Source organism: Doryrhamphus excisus, chromosome 9, assembly GCF_030265055.1.
Source record: "Doryrhamphus excisus isolate RoL2022-K1 chromosome 9, RoL_Dexc_1.0, whole genome shotgun sequence".
In the NCBI taxonomy this organism is placed as follows: Eukaryota; Metazoa; Chordata; class Actinopteri; order Syngnathiformes; family Syngnathidae; genus Doryrhamphus; species Doryrhamphus excisus.
The window spans coordinates 21,412,532-21,438,362 of record NC_080474.1 but is presented as its reverse complement, the minus strand read 5'-3'; the positions used below and the strand labels follow the sequence as shown (position 1 = coordinate 21,438,362).

At 43.0% G+C, this 25,831-nt stretch overlaps 4 protein-coding genes across 12 annotated transcripts in view; 2 read left to right on the top strand and 2 right to left on the bottom strand.

The window, feature by feature from the left end:
* The first annotated feature begins 174 nt into the window (after positions 1 to 174).
* Positions 175 to 10,384, top strand: zgc:113337 (uncharacterized protein LOC503741 homolog). 3 transcript variants are annotated; one of them, XM_058082461.1, is made up of 7 exons: positions 175 to 324; positions 1,093 to 1,182; positions 1,266 to 1,586; positions 4,187 to 4,519; positions 7,162 to 7,446; positions 7,615 to 7,716; positions 8,711 to 10,384. In XM_058082461.1, exons 2-7 carry the CDS (start codon positions 1,110 to 1,112, stop codon positions 8,716 to 8,718), a joined length of 1,122 nt encoding a protein of 373 aa, XP_057938444.1. In that variant the 5' UTR covers positions 175 to 324; positions 1,093 to 1,109; the 3' UTR covers positions 8,719 to 10,384. The 3 variants fall into 3 exon arrangements, with proteins under 3 accessions (XP_057938444.1, XP_057938443.1, XP_057938445.1); XM_058082460.1 differs by lacking the exon at positions 8,711 to 10,384 and having other exon boundaries at positions 7,615 to 7,785; XM_058082462.1 differs by lacking the exons at positions 175 to 324; positions 8,711 to 10,384 and having other exon boundaries at positions 1,097 to 1,182; positions 7,615 to 7,791.
* si:ch211-214p13.9 (cell surface glycoprotein CD200 receptor 1-A) lies at positions 981 to 16,072 on the bottom strand. Of its 6 annotated transcripts, XM_058082466.1 has the most exons (9): positions 14,633 to 14,840; positions 13,683 to 13,985; positions 13,003 to 13,278; positions 12,636 to 12,816; positions 11,821 to 11,860; positions 7,514 to 11,693; positions 7,138 to 7,425; positions 3,094 to 3,179; positions 981 to 1,222 (listed from the first exon to the last, which is right to left on the bottom strand). In XM_058082466.1, the coding sequence occupies exons 1-6, from the start codon at positions 14,700 to 14,702 to the stop codon at positions 11,607 to 11,609; spliced, it is 957 nt and encodes a 318-aa protein (XP_057938449.1). In that variant the 5' UTR covers positions 14,703 to 14,840; the 3' UTR covers positions 981 to 1,222; positions 3,094 to 3,179; positions 7,138 to 7,425; positions 7,514 to 11,606. The 6 variants fall into 6 exon arrangements, with proteins under 6 accessions (XP_057938449.1, XP_057938451.1, XP_057938447.1 ...); XM_058082468.1 differs by lacking the exon at positions 14,633 to 14,840 and adding an exon at positions 15,688 to 16,072 and having other exon boundaries at positions 7,138 to 11,693; XM_058082464.1 differs by having other exon boundaries at positions 7,138 to 11,693.
* Positions 16,073 to 16,482: 410 nt separating this feature from the next.
* cfap91 (cilia and flagella associated protein 91) lies at positions 16,483 to 23,544 on the top strand. The gene is made up of 17 exons (XM_058081788.1): positions 16,483 to 17,116; positions 17,430 to 17,500; positions 17,657 to 17,805; positions 17,880 to 17,960; positions 18,028 to 18,075; positions 18,158 to 18,336; positions 18,417 to 18,594; positions 19,024 to 19,181; positions 19,794 to 19,964; positions 20,527 to 20,657; positions 20,728 to 20,817; positions 20,883 to 20,954; positions 21,029 to 21,175; positions 21,272 to 21,493; positions 21,558 to 21,706; positions 21,788 to 21,879; positions 22,275 to 23,544. Exons 1-17 carry the CDS (start codon positions 17,032 to 17,034, stop codon positions 22,454 to 22,456), a joined length of 2,205 nt encoding a protein of 734 aa, XP_057937771.1. The 5' UTR covers positions 16,483 to 17,031; the 3' UTR covers positions 22,457 to 23,544.
* Positions 22,928 to 25,831, bottom strand: part of gsk3ba (glycogen synthase kinase 3 beta, genome duplicate a) — a 24,151-nt gene continuing 21,247 nt past the window's right edge. For both annotated transcript variants that reach the window (XM_058081789.1, XM_058081790.1), the window contains exon 11: positions 22,928 to 25,680. In XM_058081789.1, coding sequence (XP_057937772.1) covers positions 25,610 to 25,680 — 71 coding nt within the window. In that variant the 3' untranslated portion in view covers positions 22,928 to 25,609. The remainder of the gene's footprint in view (positions 25,681 to 25,831) is intronic.

The following is a 25,831-nucleotide window of genomic DNA, read 5'->3' as shown; positions in this document are numbered from 1 at the left end:
CTTGATTTTCCTTCTCTGCTACTGTGAAACTACTGCTACTACTACTAGTAACTACTACTACTACTACTGCTACTGCACGCTAGAGGGCGCCGTGAGATCAACACGATTCTTTCCAGTCGTCCCCTCTCCTCTCCCGTATCTCCCTTCTTGTCTGTGGGCTTCATCATTGCAATCTGGAGCTTCACCCTGCTGGTGCACATTTGTGCACACAATTGGAAACAGTCAGGAGGAAGGGAAAGCCTTTGTGTGCTTTAAAAAGGATGTTAGGAAATGACAGTTTCGTGTGTACATGGTGCTGAGGTACAACATTAGGACCAACAAGAGGTAAGTGCATGTTTGGAGGATTTTAGGACTTTTTACTGCATCAAAACCTGTTCTAGGGACTGAATGCTGTGGTTCTGTTTCAGTTTTGTGTCACTATGTTGAAGGTTTACTTGTACAGAAGTTGCAATGGAATACATTTTAAGGATTTTTAAGGATTTCTGCATCATTTGACCGGAATCATTACATCTATTACCACAATTCATGTCTCAAATCAATAGAATATTCATAATTTACCTGATTTCAAGTTTGGGACTTATGGGGGGGAACCACATTTCTAACCCAAGCAAGTCCACTTATGACATGATAGATGGTGTGGTCAAAGGGGAAAGCTAACTTGTCTCACGATGGTCTAATCCCAGCTTTGCCAATTATTTTGATTTTATTCTTGTAAAAATTGTAATACGCGTTATGCAGAGTTTACAAATGGGTATTAACTATTGGGCTATAGATTTTACAGTCCTTGAAAAGCCTGAAATCATGTGAGCTAAGGAGGTTTATACTGTGGTTGGATCTTTAGGTATAGTTGTGATATTGTTATTGACCCGAATATAAGACAACCCTTGTTTATGAAGACTGGGAAAAATCATTTTTTAGGCACATTTTTTTTTTAAAGTGCATTTTTTTCCAATGACTTTTTCAGCTGGTCACTGGTGAGTGTGAGTGACAGGAAGAAAAGCTACGACTAATACCTTCTATTGGGGTGAATGCGATAATTCTAAGGAAAGTTGATGCCGTGTTTCTACTCACCACATCCTGCTTATGTTCCAGGAGCAAGGACCAAGGTGATGATGACGCGGGTCTCCTGTAGAACTGGTCTGCACGTGTGTTTCCTCCTGCTGATGGTGGGGAAACTCCAGGGTAAATCCTTGCTATTCCACTCAGGACCATGCATGTACACCTGTAGAATACAATTAGTGATTCTTAGTGTGCTTGCGCCCAAGGTAAGGTATCGGCACCGGAGCGTACCCAAGCCACCGTGGGGAAGCCGTTCACGTTAACCTGCGCCCTTTCGAGGGACAGAGGCGAATCTGTGAGACAGGTGCGCTGGCTGGATGTCCAGAACCAGACGCTGCTGAGCTACCAGCCGGGCAACAGGGACAGTGTGAGCGGCCAGCAGCACGTGGAGCTCACCCCGTCTTCCAAGGACACCTCGGCCGTCACCATCCAGAGGGTGGGCTTCAGGGACGAAGGTTGCTACACTTGCATCTTTGACATGGTCCATTCGGGTCCCAAGCAAGGACGCACCTGCCTGATTGTCACCGGTAAGACCTCCATCGCGTTGTTGTTCACAAAAACAAAGAATGAATATGTGCTAGTAACATTCTTGTTGTATTGTCATCTTAAACGATGCCAAAGCGTCAGATAATGACGTTTGACTCCTGACATCAATGCAATCTGGACTTCCTTCACGTAAACGTAGACCTACGTATCTGGAGCGTTTATGAGTGTGACTGTGGACTAAATTAAACAGACCCTATGGGTCTGCATAAATTGGTGCAGATTCTGGAAGATCTAGAAAGCTCTCTGTGCGGGTTATTGTGTGTAGCTGCTCTATAGGAGTCCACAACTCAACACAAAGGGCAGAAAACTTGATTTTAGGACTATTTACTGCATCAAAACCTGTTCTAGGGACTAAATGCTGTGGTTCTGTTTCAGTTTTGTGTCACTATGTTGTCACATTTTAAGGATTTATGCATCATTTCACCATAATTCATGTCCCAAATCATTAGAATATTCATATTATGAATTTACCTGATGTCAAGTTTGGGACTTGTGGGCGGGGGGCGCATTTCTAACCCAAGCTTTTTGTAAAAATTAAAATTGTAATACGCGTTATGCAGAGTTTACAAATGGGTATTAACTATTGGGCTATAGATTACAGATTCTGGAAGATCTAGAAAGCTCTTTGTGCGGGTTATTGTGTGTAGCTGCTCTATAGGAGTCCACAACTCGATACAAAGGGCAGAAACCGAGCATAATCAGTCCCCTTTAACGGTCATACAAGTGTATTGCATGAGTCCAACTGTTTCTTTATGTATTTTTATCACTAAACGCCGTGTTTAGCAGCCTATTTGCTTGCTAATACGTGGAAGCAGGAAGCGGAAGTCAGCTTCACCGCCAGTCTATGATGTTGGCTCTGTAGTTCTTTGCTGCCTAATTGAGTTTCCACGGTATGCATTTCACCAATCAGGACCCCGTTTCTGCAAACGTTTGTAGCACCATATGCGTATCTTATGGCTGATTAAAGCCAAATAAAAGTCAATTTCAGTCTTTTTTTTTTTTAACATGTTTTACATGTTTAAAGCAAAATATGACCGAAGACAATCAATGAGCGCTGATGAAGTCCAGGAATCTAATGTAAGCCATGAACACATGGAGGAAGGCTCCCTTTGAGATCTGCATGATTTATAACTCTACTGACAGGAAGAACGAGTTCATATCCTCAAAGTGGTCCCGCTCCATGCCTCTCATATAATATCCTCAGCCAGGCCTCCTGGGAAGTGATTGCACATTCTTTTTAGCTTAGCATGGCCTGGGAAAATACCGCTACGGCACTTGACTTTGTGGCTAGCGGATTTAAAGCAACAATATGGGAGAAATCTGACCTTGAAACAACAGCTTTAGCTTTTTAGAAAAGAATAGCATCCCTGCGATTGCCCTCCTGACCACCACTGCCTACTTTAGCGGCGGACCAGCCAGGACACCCGCCTCATGTTATCAATGCCAGCATTACCGGTCGAAGTGCTTGTACAAAAAAAGCATATTTACCACTATTTATTGAGCGATCCAGTCCCTAGTTGTACGTAGCCTCTCCCCCATAGACAGCTGGGATAGGCTCCAGCTCTCCAGCGACCCTAGTAAGGACAAGTGGTACAGAAAATTAAAACACGGATACAATAAAACAGCAAGTGGGAGTGGCTTTGCAGGTGTGTCTCAAGCATTTCAGTGTTGTTGTCTTGCAAGTGTAAAAAGAAGTTTAAAAATGTTTTCAAGATGATATAACAACATAACAAGAGCATCATGTGACTTCCTGTGTGTACTGCTCCTCTTTGTCCAATTGGTGGCAAACAGGCCACAAAAGGCCAAATATGACCAGTGTTGACCTTTCATGATTAAATGGACTTGAGATTTGTTTCTGCTTTAGTTGCCATTGAACACACCAACAGTGAAGACACAGCGTCATGTCACGTGCATGTCAAACCTGTCCTTAACCTGGTCCACCTGACAAGGAGGTCGAGGCTCAGGCCGGCTTGTTAATACAACATTTTTTTTTACCCACACAGACGGGAAGAACAGGACTCTTTCCACTAAGCAGGAACAGCTGGTACAGATTTGCAACCGCTTTCTGTTCTGGCAGTCCTATTGTGAAATATTTGACTCCCAAAAACGGGCCCCTCGTGTTCGAAGCATCACAATAATTAAAGGAGGGAGGGAAAATACACATTCAGGTGAAAGGGAGCAAAATCACAAATACTTCAACTTGCTGATATAGTTCATCTTCAAACAGCTAAAATAATGCATCAGGCTAAAAATAAGCAATTAGCTAAAAATGTCATCCAATACTTCTCTACAAGAGAGGAGAAATATGATCTCAGGGAAGAAGAAAAAAATTATATTAGGAAAGCAGGAAGTGAACAAATGTAAGAGTTAGTGATTGTAAAAGTACCAGATGGAGGGGTAGGATTTAATAAGCTTTGCTTCTTCCTACTCCTTTTGGACATGTGGAACTGGGAACTGATTATGGGATGCATTCATTTGGAATCTGATGCATGTTCAAATGAAATGAAACCATTACCATTACCATTACCATTACCATTACCATTACCAAATAACAAAAACAGATCATTTGTCCCTCTTCTAGCATCAGTGACCGTACACGGCAACAAGACGGCCATCAGCGGCAAGAAGGTGTCCCTCTCGTGCTCCTACGGTTTGCCCGAGAAGGTGCAGCAGGTCACCTGGAGGTACAACTCGGCGCAAGGAGGCCGCTCCTCAGACGTGGCCTCCTTCGCCAAGAGGAGCGACCCCATGATAGAGCCTCCTTACCAGGGGAGGGCGTGGCTCAGTGCCTCGCTGTCGGACAGCACGCTCACCATCCAGCCCGTGGCCATCCAGGACGAGGGCTGCTACACTTGCCTGTACGGCACGTATGACGACGGGCCAAAAAGCTCCACCGTGTGCCTCTCCACATTCGGTAAGCATCGTTTTGACACACGCGTGTGTAAAAAGACAGCGACTGCTGTCAAAAGCAATACATTTAAACTCATAGACTCCATAATACTCCACAATACTTCATATAGATATTGTCAGTCAAGTGTAAAAAGAAGTTAACCAATACGAACCAATCATGAAAACACCATCATAATGTCATAGAAATGTAAATAACACAAAAAACCCATAATGGGCTTTTATAAGGCTTGTAGATATTGTCATTCAAGTGATAACCAATGTTAATATTTAGACATTAATTAATTAATTAATTAATTATCCATCCATCGTCTATACCGCTTGTCCTCACTGGGATCACGGGTATGCTGGAGCCTATCCCAGCTATCTTTGTGCGTGTGTTAGTCCCTGTTCTACCAACTCCATTGCGTTTTTGTAGGGAAGCCCGGAATATGTGCCACTTAAGATGTTACTATTCCCAAGTCCCGGCGTCCACGTAAAGTGTTCCCGAGGAAAAGGCCTGCGATGAGGTCCTGGTGCATGACTGTGGTCAGTGTTTGCGGCACACAGTGGCTGCCTGTGTGCTTTGTCTACGCGCTTGCTTCTCACTCCTCCTCGCATCAGTTCAATAAACACATGTGCTTTTGTTTGAAAGCGCGCAGTACAGTAGGTGCTTCTATTGGCGCAGCACCATTAGCATTTGGACTGTAGTCCTCTACGGCCGCCTATTCTATCATACGCTCGAGTGCTGATATAGCGGATGTCACGCCTCGTACACGACACAACGCCACCTAGCACACAATAAAACAACTAAACTAACAACTATTAATAAAACCAAAACAAATGAAAGTTATGTTGCTATTGGTACAGTTGTACACATCTTCACCACTAATAAAATTAAACAACCATGCGCATATTGGTAGCTCTACATCAATAACCACCAATCAGATCATCTCAATTTGGTCAACTACTGTTATTTCACTTTATTGGGCTGCACGGTTAGGAGACCCGAGTTCAATTCCACCCTCGGCCATCTCTGTGTGGAGTTTGCATGTTCCAAAAACATGCTAGGTTAATTGGCCACTCCAAATTGTCCATAGGTATGAATGTGAGTGTGAATGGTTGTTTGTCTATATGTGCCCTGGGATTGGCTGGCCACCAGTCCAGGGTGTACCCCGCCTCTCGCCCCAAGACAGCTGGGATAGGCTCCAGCACCCCCTGCGACCCTCGTGAGGATAAGCGGTAGAAAATGAATGAATGAATGTGTACTATATTGGGTAATATGAGCGTAAAGGTAACTATAGGGGTATTATTTCATGTCTAGAGGGCTCTAATAGTGATCATAAAACTAATTTGGAAGGTCGTAAACAGGTTTTCTATGCTCTAACTAAGAAAATATTTCATCCTACTTGAAATCCTTGCTTCTCTGGAATTAGGGTGTACCCGGCCTCTCACACAAAGACAGCTGGGATAGGCTCCAGCACCCTCCTCGACCCTCGTGAGGAAAAAGCGGTAGAAAATGAATGAATGAATGAATATCACTTTATTAGGTTTTACACTGCAATTGGTATGCAACTGTGCTAAATAATTTGTAGGTCTTATAATATAGAGACCAATTTATCCAGCCATCCTCACTAGGGTCGCGGGGGTATGGTGGAGCCTATCCCAGCTGACTTTGGGCAAGAGGCGGGGTATTCACTTAAGGCAAGAGCAGAATAAAAGCGTAACGTGATTGACTTAATGGTATTGTAAGTAAAGGTGATACTAAGTGTAGTACACATGTAAATAGAATATTATAAATCAGGCTATTGCTGCTGTCAACACAACGTTAGCCAATTAGAATGTAGAATTCCTTCCAACCTCAAGGCAGCTGTAAGCTTGGGATTGTGACGGAGCGTTCTCCTGTCCTCAAATCAAATAAAGGCTGGGGTGAAGTACTCCAGGTCTGAAAGTACAATAGCCAAAAAAACAGAGGCGCTGCGGCCAACAAAAACCATCCCTTCTTGTTGGACTGCGGGAACAGAAAATTGAAAACAGACCGAGGTTGTCTTATGGATCTTCTGGAATTCACATACCTAAAAGTGGGCTCAGGCTTTGGAAGTTTGTTTTTTTTAAAGCAGGTTAATCTTAGAGCAGGGGTGTCCAAAGTGTGAAAATCTGTGGTGTGATTTAAAGCGGCCTGTCCATGCTCGGAAACCATCAAACCTGACTCAACTGGAGATGTTTTGGAAAGACCAGAATTCAGATCCTCATTGGAATCATTTATTTCTACAAAAGGATGACCTACTAAATATTGATGTCATTTTCCTGTTGGGGTACCCAAATAGAGGCACCTTTCGTTTAAACACGTTCTGTAAAAACTTAATTTCACTTCTCATATGATATGGTCTCAGGGAAGAAGAAACACTTCTATGCTAGTACTATGTTAAAAAGCCATAGCATTTCAGTATGTGGAATCAAACTATACCTATACTATACCTCATATATACTTTATATAATAGTATCGACATCATTGTATTTGCAGAACTTGCAGAGGGCCAATAATAAAGGAGCAAAAAGGTCAAAAATACACCCCAGGCTGCACTTTGGACACCCGTGGTTTACACAAACACACCATTTTCTAAAGGGCTTTGTATGATAACATACCTCCAATAATATTCCTCCTTCCAGCGCTGCCCAAACCTCAGGTGATCTACAAGAGCACGTCCTCGGGGCTCATCGAGGCCAACTGCAGCGCCGTGTCGCGCCCCCCCGTGGAGATCGTGTGGAATGTGGAGCAAGACAACCGCACCATGGGCCCGCCCGTCACCACGCTGCTCCCTCAGGACGACGGCACCACGCTGGTGGTCAGCACGCTCAGCCTGCAGTCGGGCCTGCTGAAGGACGTGTCTGTCAAATGTCTGGTGCACCACCGAGGCCTGGAGGCCCCCATCGCTGTCTCCATGAACACCAAAAGTCAGTCGGAGCACTTGAGACGGGATTCTGGCTGTGGTTGTACACGCTATTAGTAGCTATCTCTCACCCAACAACATATGTTGCCAGGATGGAGTCAAACAGCAAATGTTCAGCATTTTCAGTTTTTTTTGTGGTTTACGGCTAACGTCCATGTTGTCTCCGTCGTAGTTGGTACGGCCCTGGCCATCCTCATCTCAGTCACCACAGTAGCAGCCCTGTTGGTCCTGGCCCTCTGCTTCTGCCTCTGGAAGTGTTTCCTGCGTAAAGACGGTGAGCATGTGTAAATGTTCTAAGGATATTTTGTGTACTACGTGTACTTACCGTCAAGGCTGCGATGCAGACTCACGCATGCATAGGTAGGTAAAGCTGCTGGATGCTGACCACTCACCATACGTCAAATGCAGCTCCTGCTACCTTGTGTGTGAATAAAAACTACATCAAGAGGTTGCCTACAGCCACGGCTATTAATTATGTATATATTGGAACCTGGCACAAATTAGAGGTCTCTCACCCGGTGAATCTCAACCTTTCTAGGGATGTTTTCTTTATAATAATAATGTGATCCCTCATCTATCACGGTTAATTGGTTACAGACCCGACATAAGTGGATTCCAGTGAAGTAGGATTTCTCCATTCATTCATTCATTTTCTACCGCTTTTCCTCACGAGGGTCGCGGGGGATGCTGTCTTCGGGCGTAAGGGTACGCCCGAAGACCAGGTACACCCTGGACTGGTCGCCAGCCAATCACAGGGCACATATACACATATAGACATTCACACTCACATTCATACCTATAGACAATTTGGAGTGGCCAATTAACCTAGCATGTTTTTGGAATGTGGGAGGAAACCGGAGTACCCAGAGAAAACCCACGCATGCACGGGGAGAACATGCAAAGTCCACACAGAGATGTGAGGAGTGGGATTGAACCCTGGTCTCCTAGCTGTGAGGTCTGCGCGCTAACCCCTAGACCACCGTGCCGCCCAGGATTTCTCCTTATTTATGGATATTTTCTTAGAGCATAGAAAAACTGTTTACGACCTTCCAAATGATTATTACATAGCCTCACAATGTCTTTGAATGCATCTTCTGAATGAATATTTTGCTGCAATTAACTTAAGGCATCTCTAGTAGCAGTAATAATCTTTAGCGTCCTCATCAGGGTCTGTCGTGTGGCTAATGATGTGATAATCTATTGGAACGAATTACAAGTTCATTTTAATCAAGATGCTTTGTTTCTCTCGCTTGCTTGTGTTGCTGCAGCTGACTGATCATTTCGCTTTGGACCAAAGCATCTCCATCACCGCGGCATTGAGGGAAAACGCCTCCAGTGGATGTCAATCACGATGCTAAATAAGATCAACAACACCGCGGCATTGAGGGAAAACGCCTCCAGTGGATGTCAATCACGATCCTGACAACGATCAACAACTTTGTGACATTCATCTTGGCGTGTGTGTCCGACTCATGTTTAACCACTCAAAGTGAAAGTGAAAGACAAAATAAATGTTCTGGTTTTACTATCCTATATTATCTTCTGTGTATTTACAGAATGCAGACAGCTTTTTCGGAAGCTTATTACTAATCTTTTTCTTATTTGATTTTGAAAGGTATTAAGTCCTTTTAACAAAATGCAATGAAGTTAACACCAGCTCTTCCTTATATGAGCGTGCTCGGGTACAAGCTGTTAGCAGTATGACCAATCACAGCGGCGTGGGCGTGACTGGAGATTTCCATTTCCATGCCACCGTTTTGAAAATCCAAGGAAATACAACTGGAATAGGTGCCGATTCTGGAAGATCTAGAAAGCTTTCTGTGCATGTTATTGTGTGTAGCTGCTCTAAAAGAAGTCCACAACTACCTATTTACTACACATGAGAGGCCCAATCACATAGCACAGATCAGTCACCTCAACTACTGCAAACACGCTAGTCAAAGATCCTCTGTATGACAGGAGCACTCGGCTGTTTTTAAAGAAGATAAACAAAAATGTATAGTGATATTAATAGTATGCGCTGCCTCATAGTCGCTATTAAAGTAGGACAGAGCCACATTTTAGGTAACCCATCCAAACAAGGACAAATATATGACAAAGTACATTGTGACTGCAGTTGGAAGAAACGCAATAACTAGAATAATGAAGTATTTTTAAAAATAAATACATATTTTATAAATGTCCAGTGTTGTTTGTGCCAAGTAAAGTGAGTTGTATTGAAATATAAAAAGCAAATAGCCGTAGCCAGATGCTTGCATTCTTTCATCCTGAGCCAGCATGACGACTGATGCTGTACGCTTATTTTTTTTTCTCACATATTTCACATTTTTCCCACCTTTTTCCGTATTCGATGCTGTGACAAGCTAATATTTATTCTGCTTTTTGTCAGACGGTAAAGTTACAGTGATTTATATTACAAATAAAAAGTACTTTCTAATAAACCGTATGACTTGTCAGTGGTGTTGACAACATTAGGGTTAGAGTGGTTAAAATGAAAGTTGGGATTCGGCTTCAGGCTAGCTTTAGCTGTCCGTTGTCAGGTATGATGACTCCTCCCTCAGTGAGACCGTTTCCTGCCCTTCCACACATAATTAGCAACAACATATTTAACACCTCGTACATGAGATCTGACATATTCAGTATTCATCCAACACTTCTCTATGCAGTTGCTGGCCCGGTCCATTCGCTGGGACACTGAGGGCACGAATGGAACGCATTATGTACGCCTTTGTGATGTCAATGTGATCCTGATGTGTCCATTTGTTTGCTTTGTCTTGATCTAATCTAATCTAATCTTTTGTTCTGCAGAAAAAAAGATAGAAACAACCGAGGAGCTGATAATTGGTTCATGTTGCATATTTCTTTTTTTCTGTCCACAAACATATTTTTTAACAATAGCGCCTTCTGGTGTTACTTTATGGTATAAGATAGATACATCACAAGATAAGATGGATTTACAATAGATGAAAATATGAGCTGGAAACCTCATATTACAAATATACAACATAAGGTGGCCAGAAATATTTCAATATTGAACAAAGCAAAATTTGTTCTCAATCAGAAATCACTCCACACTCTTTATTGCTCTCTGGTTCTACCATATCTGACATATTGTGTGGAAATATGGGCTAATAACTATAAAAGCAATCTTCTCTCGCTAAATGTACTGCAAAAAAGGTCAGTAAGGATAATTCATAATGCCGCCTACAGAGAACATACTAACTCCTTATTTCTAAAATCACAAATACTTCAACTTTCTGAAATAGTTCATCTTCAAACAGCTAAAATAATGCATAAGGCTAAAAATAACCCGTTGACGCCATTTGCTCTCACTGTGGTTTGCTGGAGTCCCAAAGCAATACAAATGGCTTAATAACCTTTTCCAGACTAATAAATCTCAATGAATGAATGTGCGTATGTATGTATTTTCCGCACTGTAAGGTGTACTTTATTTACGTTTGTTAAACATTTAAATGTGACAAAAAAATAAATCAGGAAGGGACCAAGCCCTTTTTCACACCACATAACAACAATAACGCAGTGGGGGGGTGGGTAGACCAAGACCAGAGATCTTGGGTTCAAAAAGGTCGGTGGCCAATGAGCTAAATCAGACAGTCCTTTATTTGAATTGCTTATTTTGCACTTATAAAATAAATGAATGAACAGCTGTATGTATTCCAATGACTCCTCAGCATGGATCTAATTTGATCAAAAAAATAATTTCACACAAATAAAAAAAAACTTGTCTCCTTACACAACTCAGAAATCAAATGTGTATCACGTTTTTTGGTGTTAAAAAACCAAACCAATTGTTGAGTCAGTGGAAACTGACAATATTTCTATGCAAAGACACTTGACACTTCCAAAACAGGAAGTACATGTGGTATTAGAGCATGACCTGAGTGATGGTGACACTTCATCATCACATTTGTACTTCTTATTAAATCAGCTAAGTGAATTTATTAGGAAGGCACAGCGGTGACAAGCACATTTCTACTGTGGAAAGTTGCTGTCATTTCCAATTAGTATCGTGTATCTTAATACTTTCTACGTTTTAGTGTTCTCAACCTACCTGATATGACCTACCTAGTACAGGCACGGTACATCTTCCTTTGTGCAGTACATTGCATGTATACGTAGTAGTTCACGTAGTATAACAGGCCATCAAGGGACGCAAGGGTTTGAGTTATAGATTGAGTTGACACGTTGAACATAGCTGGCATAAGGTTCGACTTCCTCTATGTCCTCCGTCTGAAAAAAAAAAAAAAAAAAAAAAAAAAAAAGAGGTGTCATGAAGAAAACCGAAGAGTGAGCATTGAAAAAGGAAAAGAAACTTCTGATCACCTCAAAGATAGGAAAACAAGAACAAACCACATACCGGCTGAGGTTTAAGAGTCGAGCGGCCGCCAGACAGACACCTTCTCGGAAAAGAAAACAATCAGTTTCAGTAAAAATGGCATCAACTCAAATAAACGTAAGATAAAGTTCTGTGAAATAAAGGAATGAAATGAAATTCAATACAGAAAGTCAATGTACGCAATTTAGATAAAATCATAGAACAAAAAAATTGAATGAAGTAAAAAAATATATATATATATATATATAATTCTAATACAATAATCAAAACAAAGAAACACAGAAATTGGTAAAAGTAAATTCACTATTAATGGAAAATTAAATTAATGTAAATAAAAACAACATACACTAAGAGAATCAAACAAAAATTTTAAATTACATAAATTAATATGGAACAGCATATTTAAATACATTAAAAAAATACAACTTACAGTATTTATAAAAAAGACTTTCTTAAATAAAATAAAAAGGTAATTAAATAAAATCATGTTTAACTCATCAAATAATATAAAATAACACAAAGCCCAATAAAAACATGAAGTAAAATCTAATAATTACATAAAAACAAAAATATATATCGATAGAGGACAATTCTCACCTAGTTCTCACCAACTATTAATGTAAAATGTAATTAAATTAATGTACATAAACAATGATATACACTAAAGAAATCAAAGGAAAATAATAAAAAATAATTTAATAAATTAATATGGAACAGCAAATTTCAATACATTTAAAAAAAACAATTTACAGTATTTATTTTAAAAAAACACTTTTTAAAATAAAATCAAAAAGTAATGAAGAGAGAGAGAGAGAGAGAGAGAGACAAACTCTCACCTCGGCATGATTTTTTTCTTGTGTGCAAAGACTAAGAATCCGGCCAGAACCATTAAGATGGCCACGACAACAAGGACGCACATCACATTATAAGGAAGACCTGGAGGAATATTGAAATGTATCATATAACAGATGCAGAAGACAGGGTTGGATGGAAGCCATTGATTTGCTGTGGCGACCCCTGAAGGGAAAGGCCGAAAGAGAAAGAAGGTATGTATAATTTAACAAGATGTACATAGGAGGAATTAGTTTTGCTTAGATTTTGACAAATATGGTATATTATACCATTACCATTGCCGTAAATGAAATGCAATTTGAGGAAAATGTGCTTGGAGGAAAGTGTAAGGAAGTTGTCCACCATGCTCACCTTTTAGGCGCTTTGGTCGCAACGTTTTCTCAGATTGCCAGTACAGGTGCCTGATGATGCAGGTTACATTCTCCACGTTCCCGGCGCCCTCGGGGAGCCCCAGGCGACTTTCCACTGAGAAGAAGCCATTGGAGCTCTGCTGCTTCTCCACCGATGAGAAGTTCCCCATGTGGCTCCACGTGATGGTGGCAGCCGGCTTTCCTTCCTCGGCTTTGCACACGGCCACCATGCTGTTGTCGTCCGTCCACTCCAGCCATGAGGAGATTCTGGGAGGAACTACGGCAGTGAACACGCAACAGAAGAAATGAAACATATGGAAGAGTTCAGGGAAGCAGAATCAGAATATTACAGAAAAAAATAACATTTTCAATGATATGAGCAAAGTGAGTTAGAATATTGCTAAACCAAAACATGTAATGGTACCAGAAAAAAACTCATGTTACAAATAAATGTGATCATATTAATATTTTTTTAAAAAAGGTTGGAGTTTCAGAGAAAATAAAAAGTTGTCAGGACAATAAAATTGAAAAAAATGAGAATTTTCGCAAGAATAAAGTCATATAAAAAATGGTGAATGCTCGAGGAATAAAGTTGGAATGTTGGTTGACAAAAGCGAATGAATTAAAAAAAAAATTCACATTAGCATAGTAGAATACATGGACAAAGTAAAAACATCCCACCTGTGATTGACAAGCTGATGCTACAGATTGCGGACCCTCCTCTATAAACCAGCTCACACTTATACAATCCCACGTCACGACTGGAGAAGTCTGGGATGTGCAGGTACGACTGGAACATGGACGTGTTCCGCATGGTCTTGCCATCGCTGCAGTTGTTTTCGGGTCCCCCATCGATGCTGTTGGCGATCCGGCACTGTTTGTGTATCAGGTCCACGGTCCAGATGACGTAGATCAGCTCCCGCCATGACTTGTCACTGCAGTTCAGCTTGACGTCACTCCCCACATTGAAAGATGTGTAGTTAACTATAAAAAACACAAGAAAATGATTGGACAAAGTACTACTGCTTATATCGTAATAATCCTAATGCCTGAGTGTACACTTAAATGTTTCAAATGATCAACCAAATATAAATATTCATCACTGGCAACACAACCGAATGCAGTTTTTAAAATGAAAGTTTTTAAGGGAGAAAAAAAAATCCAAGCATACCTGTGTGCTAACCACTCGACCGCCGTGCAGCCCACAGAACATCACCACCACAGAACATCATACCAACGGTAAAATATGGCGGTGGTGGTAGTATGATGGTCTGGTCCTTATAACTATACAATGTGACCTTTGCTACTTTAATTTAGTTATTTACCGACTACTTTCAGATATACAGCTATATTATAGAAGTTAATTAAATTCAGTAAAGAAAACTAATCATATGAACGCCTTCGATATGTACCCGTTTGCGGATGTTTTGTATCTAAGCATTCTTACACACATTGACCACCTGATTACATACACCGGCATAATTTAAGGAACTACAATACATCCAAAATGTTCTTCCCGGATTGGATAGCCTTAGTACTTAATTATGTTGCCACGGGGTGTGTATTATAATTTTAAAACATCCCTAAAAAAGTCCATTATTCTCCACAAGGGAAAACATAATGATTCAAACCTGCGCCCCACGTCCACGTTTGGCACACCAAGAAGAAAATCACAGCAAAAACCCAAAGCGGCTCCTTCATCTTCAGTTATCCACGCCACTTCTCACCATGCTAGTTTTCGGTATATTTACCAGGCTCCTGTTATAGGAGCGGTCCACCACTCTTGAAAAATGAGCACATTTAAGTGTTGAGGCAGGCTGCGGCCAACTAATCCCTCCCTTCTGCCACCTTCCCCTTCCTCCACAAAGCATGTAAACATGAAGACATGTGACAACCATAGGAAGTGGCATATCATCACCCGGAAAGTAGAATGTGTCATAAATGCAAAAATTGAAGCCATCTTGCTATATGAATGAGAAAGATGCATTTAGATACACCAACACCAACACGAGTTGGTTGTGCTAGTTACACACTTAGTCATCACCGCCATGGGAGGAAAAATCAGACATGGGTTAGACATGTGTAGGCGCTAGTAGGCCACACAATGACAGAAAGAAGCAGCGCAAAGGAATGTTGCTGTCAACCAAATTAATGTACAGTATTTGTCATGAGGTCTAATATTAGTCCATAAAGGCAGCAGAGCTTCAGCTGACTATGACAAACTCCTGTTGCAAAACCTCGCAGCTTTTTGGTCAACAAATGTCGCTTAGGTCAGCTTAGTTCCTCCTGTCCAAATAGGGTGGTTAAGTTTAGACTTCAGAGGAGAGAGAGAGGGGGGGGGGGGGGGTAATGCATAATCACCATCTAACAATGACCTTTTATGAATGAAGTGTGCACTTGTGTTGCAATTGGATAACACTGACATCCGCTTGATGTCAACGTCAACAGGGTAACCGCAGTATGTTTTGCGAGATAACACTCTAACGATTACACTTCTGTATTCTTTAGTTATGTATTTATTTTCCAATCATGCTGCTGGATGGGCTCTTGTGTTTGTATTTCTTCTTAACTATGGAAATTATTACAAAAATAACAACGAAAGTCAACGTGAAACAAGGTTAAGAATTAAATCACCAGAGGGACAAAAGTTAAACTATTTAGCAAGAAACAAAACCTATTGACTTACTTTGCAGACCTGGTACCTGCTTCGGTGTGATTACTTGGTGTTTACCGAAAGACAGCCTGGGACTTGTAGTTGACCGCCATCTTGGACGTTTCTATAATGATAACAGCCGAATGTACGCCGTGTGCTTTTTGTTTACAGCGTCGTGCTACCAAACCTTTTTCTTGTAAAAGCTACTTTTACAAGACTTTAGGTTTACAGTATAGGTGTCTTCAACCTTTGCTGGTCACCGTGGTTATACGCCATCCCTAACACTTCAGACATTGGTGTCAAAATCAACAAGAAGCTGACCAAACAAACAAGAAACACATTTTTTACCACATTAACTCACTTGCCTGAAGCGCCAAATTTCTGGCTTCAGCGTGATTGGTTGACTTTTACCGAAAGGTACTTTGGGAGTTGTAGTTGACATTCAGTTTTGACGTTCCCCACAATGAAAGTGACTTTACAACGCGCATTTACAACTGCGATTATATACGTTTCACGCCACTTTAAGGGTAAAATGCTGAAACTGCAGCTGACTGGAGGAAAAAATTTAAATTAATCCCATCAATGTCTTTTGTTTACGGTCTCCATGGTTACACACTGTTAAGATGTGCTTGTCTAGGATGCGTTTTCTGTTGCTAGCTATCCCAGAATGCATTGCGTCATCTCATGGGTTCAATTTGACATCGCCACAAATTACTGTCGATGTAATAAAGTAGCGTCTATCCAAATATTAACATTGTAGCACATACCAAGAATGTATTTCTTGAATTATATGCAAGAAATTTCCGGCTTCAGCGTGATTGGTTGCCCTTTACCGAAAGGTACTTAGGGAGTTGTAGTTGACGTTCAGTTTTGACGTTCCCCTCAAAGAAAGAGACTTTTACAACGCGCATTTACAACTGCTATTATATACGTTTCACGCCACTTTAAGAGTAAAATGCTCAAACTGCAGCTGACTGGAGGAAAAATGTAAGGTTAATCCCATCAATGTCTTTTGTTTACGGTCTCCATGGTTACACACTGTTAAACTGTACTGTCTAGGATGCGTTTTCTGTTGCTAGGTATCCCAGAATGCATTGCGTCATCTCATAGGTTCAATTTGACATCGCGACAGATTACTGTTGATGTAATAAAGTCGCGTCTATCAAAATATTAACATTGTAGCACATACCGAGAATGTATTTCTTGAATTATATGAAAGAAAGTCGGCCAAATAGACGACATTTCGCCGGGCCGTGTGACGACGCTGATGACGTCATAGAGTTAGCCCAGATATCAAGTGTAACTAGCAAATGAGTTTCTGCCGTCACGGTTTGGGAGCAAGACTTCTTTTTTTGTGCCTGATTTGATGGCCTTAAAATGACAACTTCCGTCACTCGCACCATCCCGAAGGAGAAGCAGACTAAACTCATCAAACGGGAGCGAGACTATGACTACTTGTATGGTAAGCCATGTTTGCCTAGCTAACATATTGAAGCAAACTTTGTTGATTAATGTCACTGTTGTGCCTAGCTAACATATTGAAGCAAAGTTTGTTGATTAATGTCACTGTTGTGCCTAGCTAACATATTGAAGCAAAGTTGTTGATTAATGTCACTTTTGTGCCTAGCTAACATATTGAAGCAAACTTGTTGATTCATGTCACTGTTGTGCCTAGCTAACATATTGAAGCAAAGTTGTTGATTAATGTCACTGTTGTGCCTAGCTAACATATTGAAGCAAAGTTTGTTGATTAATGTCACTGTTGTGCCGCACAGAACCAGTTTACATTGTTTCATCAGAGGTCGACCATGCCAGATCCAGTTTTAAGAGTTTTAAGCAACAAGTTGTAAGTATTTTTTCACATCATTAGGTACCCCCTTCAGTATTGTGTATTGTTGTGGTGGTTTATTATAGAGTGCAGTGGTGGAAAAGCATACTGCTATGACACAGCTTAAATATTACACCCTAATATGCAAACTAAATAATCACATGATCTCTCCAGAGAAAATTACCAGAGTTTGAGACCATGTTCAGCAACGACACGGTCACTTTCCGACTGGAACCGACCGGTGACCCGGTACCGGCAACCGTCGACCGTCGCTGGCGTGGCCACACAGAACAGCGGCAGCAGGCCCTCCAGCAACTGGCGGGGTATCGAACACGCTCCCCTCGTACGCTGGTTGCTGTTAAGCGGTGTTGCTTGTCATGATTATCTTCTACGACAGGGTGGTCCCAAGCGTTCGGCCCCTAATGCAAAAGGATGGGTGCCAGTTGACCGGATCTGATCGCTGGAAATATTTCAAAAGGTTTGCCTCACCCACATCATTAGGGCATCCAACATATAATAATAATTCATATCTGTGCTCCCTTTAGGCCTCTTCCGTATGTACAACAGATTCCCTTGCATATGAATCGTGATCAGTGAGTCCAACTGGCCTGTGCCGCTTTTTAGCATCCCTCTTTCTTCCCAGGCGTCACCCTTTTTTTTTGTTCACGCCCTCAGAGACGAGTTTGACGCTCGAGGTCGATTCAACTCCGAGGACCTCCCCACCCACTTCACGGTGGCCGTCCAGACAGACTACCGGGAGAACGAAGCCCAGACGGACCCCTACACCCCCGATTATGTGATACGGTCCGGCACCACCCCTTCAGAGCTGCTGACGTTGGCGTCCTTCACCTGGGGTATGTCGGGATGCGGCGCCGCACCATCGCACGTCCGACCGCGTTCTGTCGTGCAGTAATCACTTCCTCTTTTCCATCAGAGCGGGGTCTGCCGGCGAGTATAGAAGAAGTGGAAATGATCGAGCGAGCCCGCGCCAGGCGGGTCTATGAGGCGACTTTTCCTGCGCTTAACGACTTCAATCAGCTGCACAAAAGGAGGCGTATGATGGAGGAAATGGAGGCCAGAGAATGGGCTTTTAGAGAAGGAAAAATACAGAAGTAAATTATTTATTTACTTTTATCTGTTTATGTTTATTGGACTTATTCATTCATTTGCTACTGCTTATTGTCACGATGGTCGCAAAGGGGGGGGTGCTGGAGCCTATCCCAGCTGTCTTGGGGCGAGAGGCTGGTGGCCAGCCAATCCCAGGGCACATATAGACAAACAACCATTCACACTCACATTCATACCTATGGACAATTTGGAGTGGCTAATTAACCTAGCATGTTTTTGGAATGTGGGAGGAAACCGGAGTACCCGGAGAAAACCCACGCATGCACGCGGAGAACATGCAAACTCCACACAGAGATAGCCGAGGGTGGAATCAAACTCGGGTCTCCTAGCTGTGAGGCCTGCTTGCTAACCACTCATCTACCGTGCAGCCCAGATTGCACTTGTATATAAAAAAATGGCCTTTTCGTCTGCAGGCTGCAGGACGCTCGTCTGGTTGTCCTGGGGGAGATTTTGCAGCAGAGGGACGACGCCCAGGTGATCTTCAGCACGGAGAGACTCAACAACATCTACTCTAAACTCCTGAGAGAGAAGGAGACCAAGCTTGACAAGGTGGACAAGGCCCACATGAGATGTAAGACTAGACGTTTACTTTTACAAGATGCCGCTCCGGGCTGCACGGTGGAAATGTGGTTGGTGCTCAGACCTCACAGCTCGGAGACTCGGGTTCAATTCCACCCTCGGGCATCTCTGTGTGGAGTTTAATTGGAGTTAATTGGCCACTCCAAATTGTCCATAGGTATGAATGTGAGTGTGAATGGTTGTTTGTCTATATGTGCCCTGGGATTGGCTGGCCACCAGTCCAGGGAGGACCCCGCCTCTCGTCCCAAGACAGCTGGGATAGGCTCCAGCACCCCCCACAACCCTCGTGAGGATAAGCGGTAGAAAATGAATGAATGAATGAACATTATTAGAGACCTCTCCACATGAAATAACACCCCTATAGTCACTTTTACACACATTTATACTAAACAGAACAGAAAATAATACATATAATGCATAAACAACTGTGATTGGCTGGCCACCAGTCCAGGGTGGACCCCGCCTCTCGCCCCAAGACAGCTGGGATAGGCTCCAGCACCCTTTCACACCACCTCCAGCAATGCATGAATGAATGAGTGAAGATGCGGCTCCGGTCGGCACAGTTAATTCCCGCTAAAAGCGACTCCTACTGTCATGTGGGCAGCAATGCGGAAGCTGGAGGCCAAGAGGAGGAACACGGAGGAGGTCATCAAGGAGCTTGGCTCTTGTAAAGACTACAACGTGTACACCTCCTTGACCAGCGCATCGCGAGCCTGCGGGGACAGCGTCAAGAAAAGCCTCAATTATGACTTCACGCCGCTGGAGACTTACGATGGTGAGACCGCTTCGTTAGCTAGCACCTAGCATTGGTAACTAGCATTAGTAGATAGCATTAGTAGATAGCATTAGTAGATAGCATTAGTAGATAGCATTAGTAGATAGCATTAGTAACTAGCATTAGCAACTAGCATTAGCAACTAGCATTAGCAACTAGCATTAGCAACTAGCATTAGCAACTAGCATTAGCAACTAGCATTAGCAACTAGCATTAGTAGATAGCATTAGTAGATAGCATTAGTAGATAGCATTAGCAACTAGCATTAGCAACTAGCATTAGCAACTAGCATTAACAACTAGCATTAGCAACTAGCATTAGTAGATAGCATTAGTAGATAGCATTAGTAGATAGCATTAGTAGATAGCATTAGTAGATAGCATTAGTAACTAGCATTAGCAACTAGCATTAGCAACTAGCATTAGTAGATAGCATTAGTAGATAGCATTAGCAACTAGCATTAGTAACTAGCATTAGAGGATAGCATTACCCCATGACCAAAGGCAAGGGCGGAACTTTGGGTCCAAGCTTTGTTATGATCCAACTGTTTTTTGTTTTCCAGGTCTGTTAAATCAAGTCCACAGACCCCGTAACCTGCCCATCAAGCAGCAAAAACCCGACGCTAAAACCAAAGCCAAGGTTGTAATCAAGCCTCCCGAGAGCAGAAGAAGCGCCCTGTTGCATAAGTACAAGGTATCAGCGAGACGCACCAGTAGCGTGAAAACCTCCGTCTGCTCACAGAAGACCGTTTGTGGTTCTGCAGGACCTGAAGGATGAGCTGGCTAAATTCCTGGTCAAGAAGGAGAAACCCGCCCCTCGTCCCGTCACTCCCACTGTGGAGGAGCCCCCAGAGGTGTGTTCACCGATACGACACACCTCGCCGACATCCATCGTTCACTGCCATGTTGCTCCCCGCAGGGCGAGGAGGAGAAGGAGCTGGCGGTCATCCATCTGCAGAAACTACTGAGAGGACGAAGCATCCAAATGGAGGTCTGAACGTCTCTCGTAGAGTTCCGTACGTACGAATGTGGCGTTGGGTTTTTAACGGTTGCATGCGTGTGCAGATATTTAACAGCAAAGAGAACCAGCTGGATCTCATCAAGGAGCTGCGGACCGCCCACGCCCTGAGGGCAAAGGAGCAGGCGCTGCAGAAGGCCGACAAGGAACACGTCATGGCCATCAAATCGGAGAGGGACACACTGCAGCTGGAGGTGAATTTTGGCCATTTTGGGTCATACCAGTGTAAAGGTATAGGGGTGTTATTTCATGTCTAGAGTACTCTAATAATAAACTCCCGTTCCCGGCAGAGGTCGCGTGAGGAAGCCATTCACGCGGCGGCCGTGGGCGCCGAGCTGGAGTACGTGTTCGACACCTTGTCCAAGGAGCTGATCCGTCTCCAGGAGGAGCGCCGCATCCACGCCTTCACCCTGCTGGCCGAGAGGGAGCGCCTGCGCAGGGAGGCGGAGGAGAGCGGGAAGAGGCAGGTGGAGGAGCGCCAACGCAGGGAGGACGATGAGATCTTCAAGCAGGTACTTGGTGGAAGTGGTCTGCGGGAAGTCGGCTTATCAAAAGCGAGCCTTGTGTCCGTGTCAGGTGGTGAAAGTCCACCAGGAGACGGTGGACTTGTACTTTGAGGACATCATCTTGGAAACCATGGAGATAACAGCAGACGATCAGGCCAGGGAGGAGATCCGCAGGGTGGCCAAGGAGGTCAACGATATCGCCTACGCCATTGAGGAGAGGTTAGGAATCCCGCCTATGGATCTTCTCAGGACGTCTGAGGACACCATGCTCATCCTTTTTCTTTTCATTTGTGTACGCAGCCGCAACAACCTTCAGTCGGAGGAGATCGTGTCGGAATTGGTGTACAACTTCCTGATCCCTGAGGTGGAGAAGATCAATGTCAGGCAGAGAGGTTAGGAAGTTGCTTATTCCCATATTTATCTTTCTATTCATTAAATACACTCAATATTGCAGACATAGTTGCGCTTGGTGATTAATCATGGTTAATTCGTTCAAGATCAACTTTAGTTACATCTGTCGGTCTACTTCGAAATCTCGTTTCCACTTGTTGGACTGATTGTATGGGAAAAATATCATTTTTTTGCACATATATATTTTGTTTTATTTATATATATATATATATATATATATTTTCCCATACAGTCAGTCAAACAAGTGGAGTCAAACAAATGTAACTAAAGTTGATCTTGAACTAATTAATCATGATTAATCACCAACCGCAACTATATATGTATAGTGTGTGTGTGTGTGTATATACATACCCAACCTTGTCATTCCCGTTCCCAGTGCACGAGAGGCAGCGGCGACACCTGCTGGCGGTCCGCAGCATCGTGGAGGGGGTGCCGGAGCCGCAGATCCAGTCCAGCACTATGGGCACACCGCAGGTGACCCGCCCCTCTGATGTGGCAGCCCTGAAAGCCCTGGACCAGATTCTCAACCCGGATGACAGCGATGATGCGGCCAAATAGCGTACACCCCTCCCCTCCCGAATCCCTCTCCATGGCGGGGGGGCTGTTGGTCGTCCCTCGCTGAGATTGGACTGATACGCAGTCCTGATCTCCATTTTAAGACCAGTTGTGAAATTACAAGAATGTTCATTTGGCAGCGCCATTGTTAAGGAAGGAAGGAAGGAAGGAAGGAAGGAAGGAAGCCTTCAAGTCGTTGACTATGACTTCCGCTTCCGGAGATACGTCACTTTTTCCACAAATTCCGCCCACTTCTGAAAGTGGCAGGAAGTCAGGGGTTACGTATAACAGCATACAATATATTCACTATTGATTTAATCAATAGTTTTTTTATGTTTTTTTCGGAAAATCGGATTAAACCATTTTTTTTTTACAAAATTTCTACAAATACCAGCTAATTAAATGAATTAATTTCATGTTCAGATATTTAAGGAATACTCATTTGTTATTAAAAAAAAGACAGAAGCAACAAAGTTGATCATTTCCAGGCTATCCTACTCTTTATTTAATGCAAATTACAGTACCAGGGAACTATTCCTCAGAGCACGCAGAGGGAATATTTACAGAGGCGCACATTTAGCATACCTTCACAGAACAAAAGAAAAAAACAAACAAAATAAAAATTTCAGTCACAAACAGAGTCATTCAAGTAGTAGTACTGTTATACGGGATGTTTGTTTTTTTTTACCAAGATTTTTCTTTAACCCCGGTTAGCACATTGTGCTATGCTAACATAAAACACTAGCATCTCCACTTGCTTGTCGTCTTTTTTTTCTTTTTTTGGCAACCTTTTTGGTGTTTTTATTGAAGTGGGGGTGGTAGGTAAGGTAAGGTAATAAGGTAAGGTAGTAAGGTAATAAGGTAAGGTGGGTTGCAACATGTTCATGGATGCAAAATTACAGCAAGCAGGAGAGAGGTGACATGACTGTACCCCTTTAGGTGCTACTGAATCCTTAACAAAAACACCCCCCCATCAAGTAAAACATAGTGTATCCACGGATGGCAGAATACATCATTACCTTAAAGAACCAACACTTACTCTACCAAGGAGTATTAGGGACACTATATAGCATTACCAGGAAAAAAAACAATTATAATGTAATCTAATGAGAATACATTATCCAATTTGGAAGCCAAATAGAGCAAAAATCATAGAATAAATGTTGAATTATGTTATGATTAGGGATGTCCGATTGTTATCGGTACCAATAATTATCGGCATAAAAACCCAATATCGGTTGTCGCCCCATTTCTTCATAATGTAACTCCCCCCCAACCAATTCTCGCAATATTATTGACCGTGACACTCCTTGGTAATACCGCATACTGCATTTCGTATCATGTACACTTTGCCCCCCCTTGAGGTCCAGGCGAGGACTGCAGCACCAGTCCTAATTAGATCACAGACGATCTGCTAAAATAAACCTTGCAATTAACAGTCAGTGAATTATGTTATGTATATTACAATTAATTGTGCAATGACAAAGGGGTAGGGGGAGGGTGGGGGTGGGGGGGGGGGGGCATTCAACAGCACCAAAAGGGCAACTCAGGCTTTTAAGAGGGGAGCGGGTGATGTGGAAACAAGGCGAAGGTGTATGAAAGCAAAGGCACTCCAAACTATAGTTACACTATACATGACTAGTTCTGCTTACAATAATAATACAGCTGTCCACTACTGTACTGTACAGGTAGGATTGAACATATGGCTGGATAAAGATCCTCGGCATCTACAATATCCATCAACCACCTGATTCGCTTTCTTTCTTTTTTTTCTTCTTCTTCCTTCCACTTTTGCTCATAAACAGTACATGGGTCTGCATATGTACATAATATTCAACACAACATAAAAAAACAAACTAATTTTGGTGAGGAGCATTTATACTGTATATACAAATTCAGCTTCTTTTTTCCTCTTTTTTTTTTGTTTTTTTTTTACTTTTGTTGTGGTGAGCGCTATCTGTTGATAAGACGCTTTGACGGACTGTACCAAACATGTGTGCGGAGGGTCACCAGGGTAACAACTTAGTGGTTAAAAGTGTTAAGAAGAACTCGATGGAGAGAGCGCCCCCCCCCCCCCCATCCAACACGATAAAGACGACAAAGGAGCGCTGGAATCTCGGCACATTCCAGCTAAAAAAAAAAAAAAAAAAAAAAGACGACACGTTATCTAATTCTATAGTGTTTTAAAAGGCAGCAGCAAATATTGCTGCAACGCTTGACGGATATGAACGCACCGATAAATGACTTGTGAACGGTGGTAGTTAATATACATATATCTATATATAGCTTTTATACAGAAGGAAAAGTCAGATATAAACTGTGGGTGTAATGCGGTATGTATATATTATACAAGCACACAGATAAACAACAAAAAAAATGCCCGGGGGGGGGGCACAAGTTTTTAAAAAAACACACAAAAAAAAAAAAAGTCGAGTAAAATGGCTTGCGATGCGTTTTAAAAACAACTCAAATAAACCCACCTGGCTTCTTTTGCACATACATCATGCATGTGTGTGTGTGTGTGTGTGTGTGTGTGTGTACACGATCCTCATGCCTTGAGGTCAAAGGTGAGAGAGCGCCCCCCCCACTTCCACGCCCCCCCACCCTCGTGGATTCTAACCATTCTCAGGTCATGCACTATATAGGAGGAAACTAATAATAATAATAATAATAATAATTAGGGTGGTTAGGATGCTGTAAAAATGAGTGGTGGGCGGGGCCGGGCGCCCAAGAGGGGTGGGCTCGGGCGCCCAAGAGGGGTGGGCTCAGGTTGGACTTTTTTTTTTGTGTGTTTAATAAAGTCAACCTTGACAACATTAGCAGACCGGCGTTGTGTGTTTGGATTTTCACGCACCTCCGGGTTCCCCTGCGCCCCGCCCCGCCCCGCCCCGCCCCGCCCCGCCCCGCCCCGCCCTTTGAAACGGCCCCCGCCCGGAGAGACGACTCAAGACAGCTGGATGACGCGCTGGTTGGAGGGGGTGTGGTGGTGGTTTGGGGCCTTGTGGCCTTCTGGTAGGGAGGAGGATCGGGTCGGGTCTGAGCTCGCCTCACCTCACCTTACCCCACACTGGCTGGGACAACAATGGGGTGGGGGTGCGGGGGGGGCATGGGCTGTGTGGGGCGGGAGAGGGGGGGGTCGGCGGCGGTCTGTGGCGCTCAGGAAGTGGAGTTGGAGGCAGAAGCCGAGGCTGTGGTGGTGCTGGGGACTCGCTCTGTGCTGCTACCGTCTGTGGACAGAAGGGGGGGCCAGTGAATCGTAGCGCTAAATGACACTACGGCCATAATCAATATAATGTGTTCATGTGTATCATGTGTTTGGGTCCAAGACGTTAATAATTCCCAAGTTAGTAAGTCAGTAAGTGACAATAGAAAAGGGGT

What these genes read in the sequence shown, in the direction of transcription:
- zgc:113337 (XM_058082462.1), top strand. Translation starts at nt 1,110, where the DNA reads ATGATGACGCGGGTCTCCTGTAGAACTGGTCTGCACGTGTGTTTCCTC. An exon ending in GATGGTGGGGAAACTCCAGG is followed by an intron (nt 1,183 to 1,265) that starts GTAAATCCTTGC and finishes CTTGCGCCCAAG; the next exon opens with GTAAGGTATCGGCACCGGAG. An exon ending in TGTCTCCATGAACACCAAAA is followed by an intron (nt 7,447 to 7,614) that starts GTCAGTCGGAGC and finishes TCTCCGTCGTAG; the next exon opens with TTGGTACGGCCCTGGCCATC.
- si:ch211-214p13.9 (XM_058082464.1), bottom strand. Translation starts at nt 14,702, where the DNA reads ATGAAGGAGCCGCTTTGGGTTTTTGCTGTGATTTTCTTCTTGGTGTGC. An exon ending in AACGTGGACGTGGGGCGCAG is followed by an intron (nt 13,986 to 14,632) that starts GTTTGAATCATT and finishes TGTTTTTTATAG; the next exon opens with TTAACTACACATCTTTCAAT. An exon ending in CATCAGCTTGTCAATCACAG is followed by an intron (nt 13,279 to 13,682) that starts GTGGGATGTTTT and finishes TCACTGCCGTAG; the next exon opens with TTCCTCCCAGAATCTCCTCA.
- cfap91 (XM_058081788.1), top strand. Translation starts at nt 17,032, where the DNA reads ATGACAACTTCCGTCACTCGCACCATCCCGAAGGAGAAGCAGACTAAA. An exon ending in GTTGGCGTCCTTCACCTGGG is followed by an intron (nt 18,337 to 18,416) that starts GTATGTCGGGAT and finishes CTTTTCCATCAG; the next exon opens with AGCGGGGTCTGCCGGCGAGT. An exon ending in GGACAAGGCCCACATGAGAT is followed by an intron (nt 19,182 to 19,793) that starts GTAAGACTAGAC and finishes TCATGTGGGCAG; the next exon opens with CAATGCGGAAGCTGGAGGCC.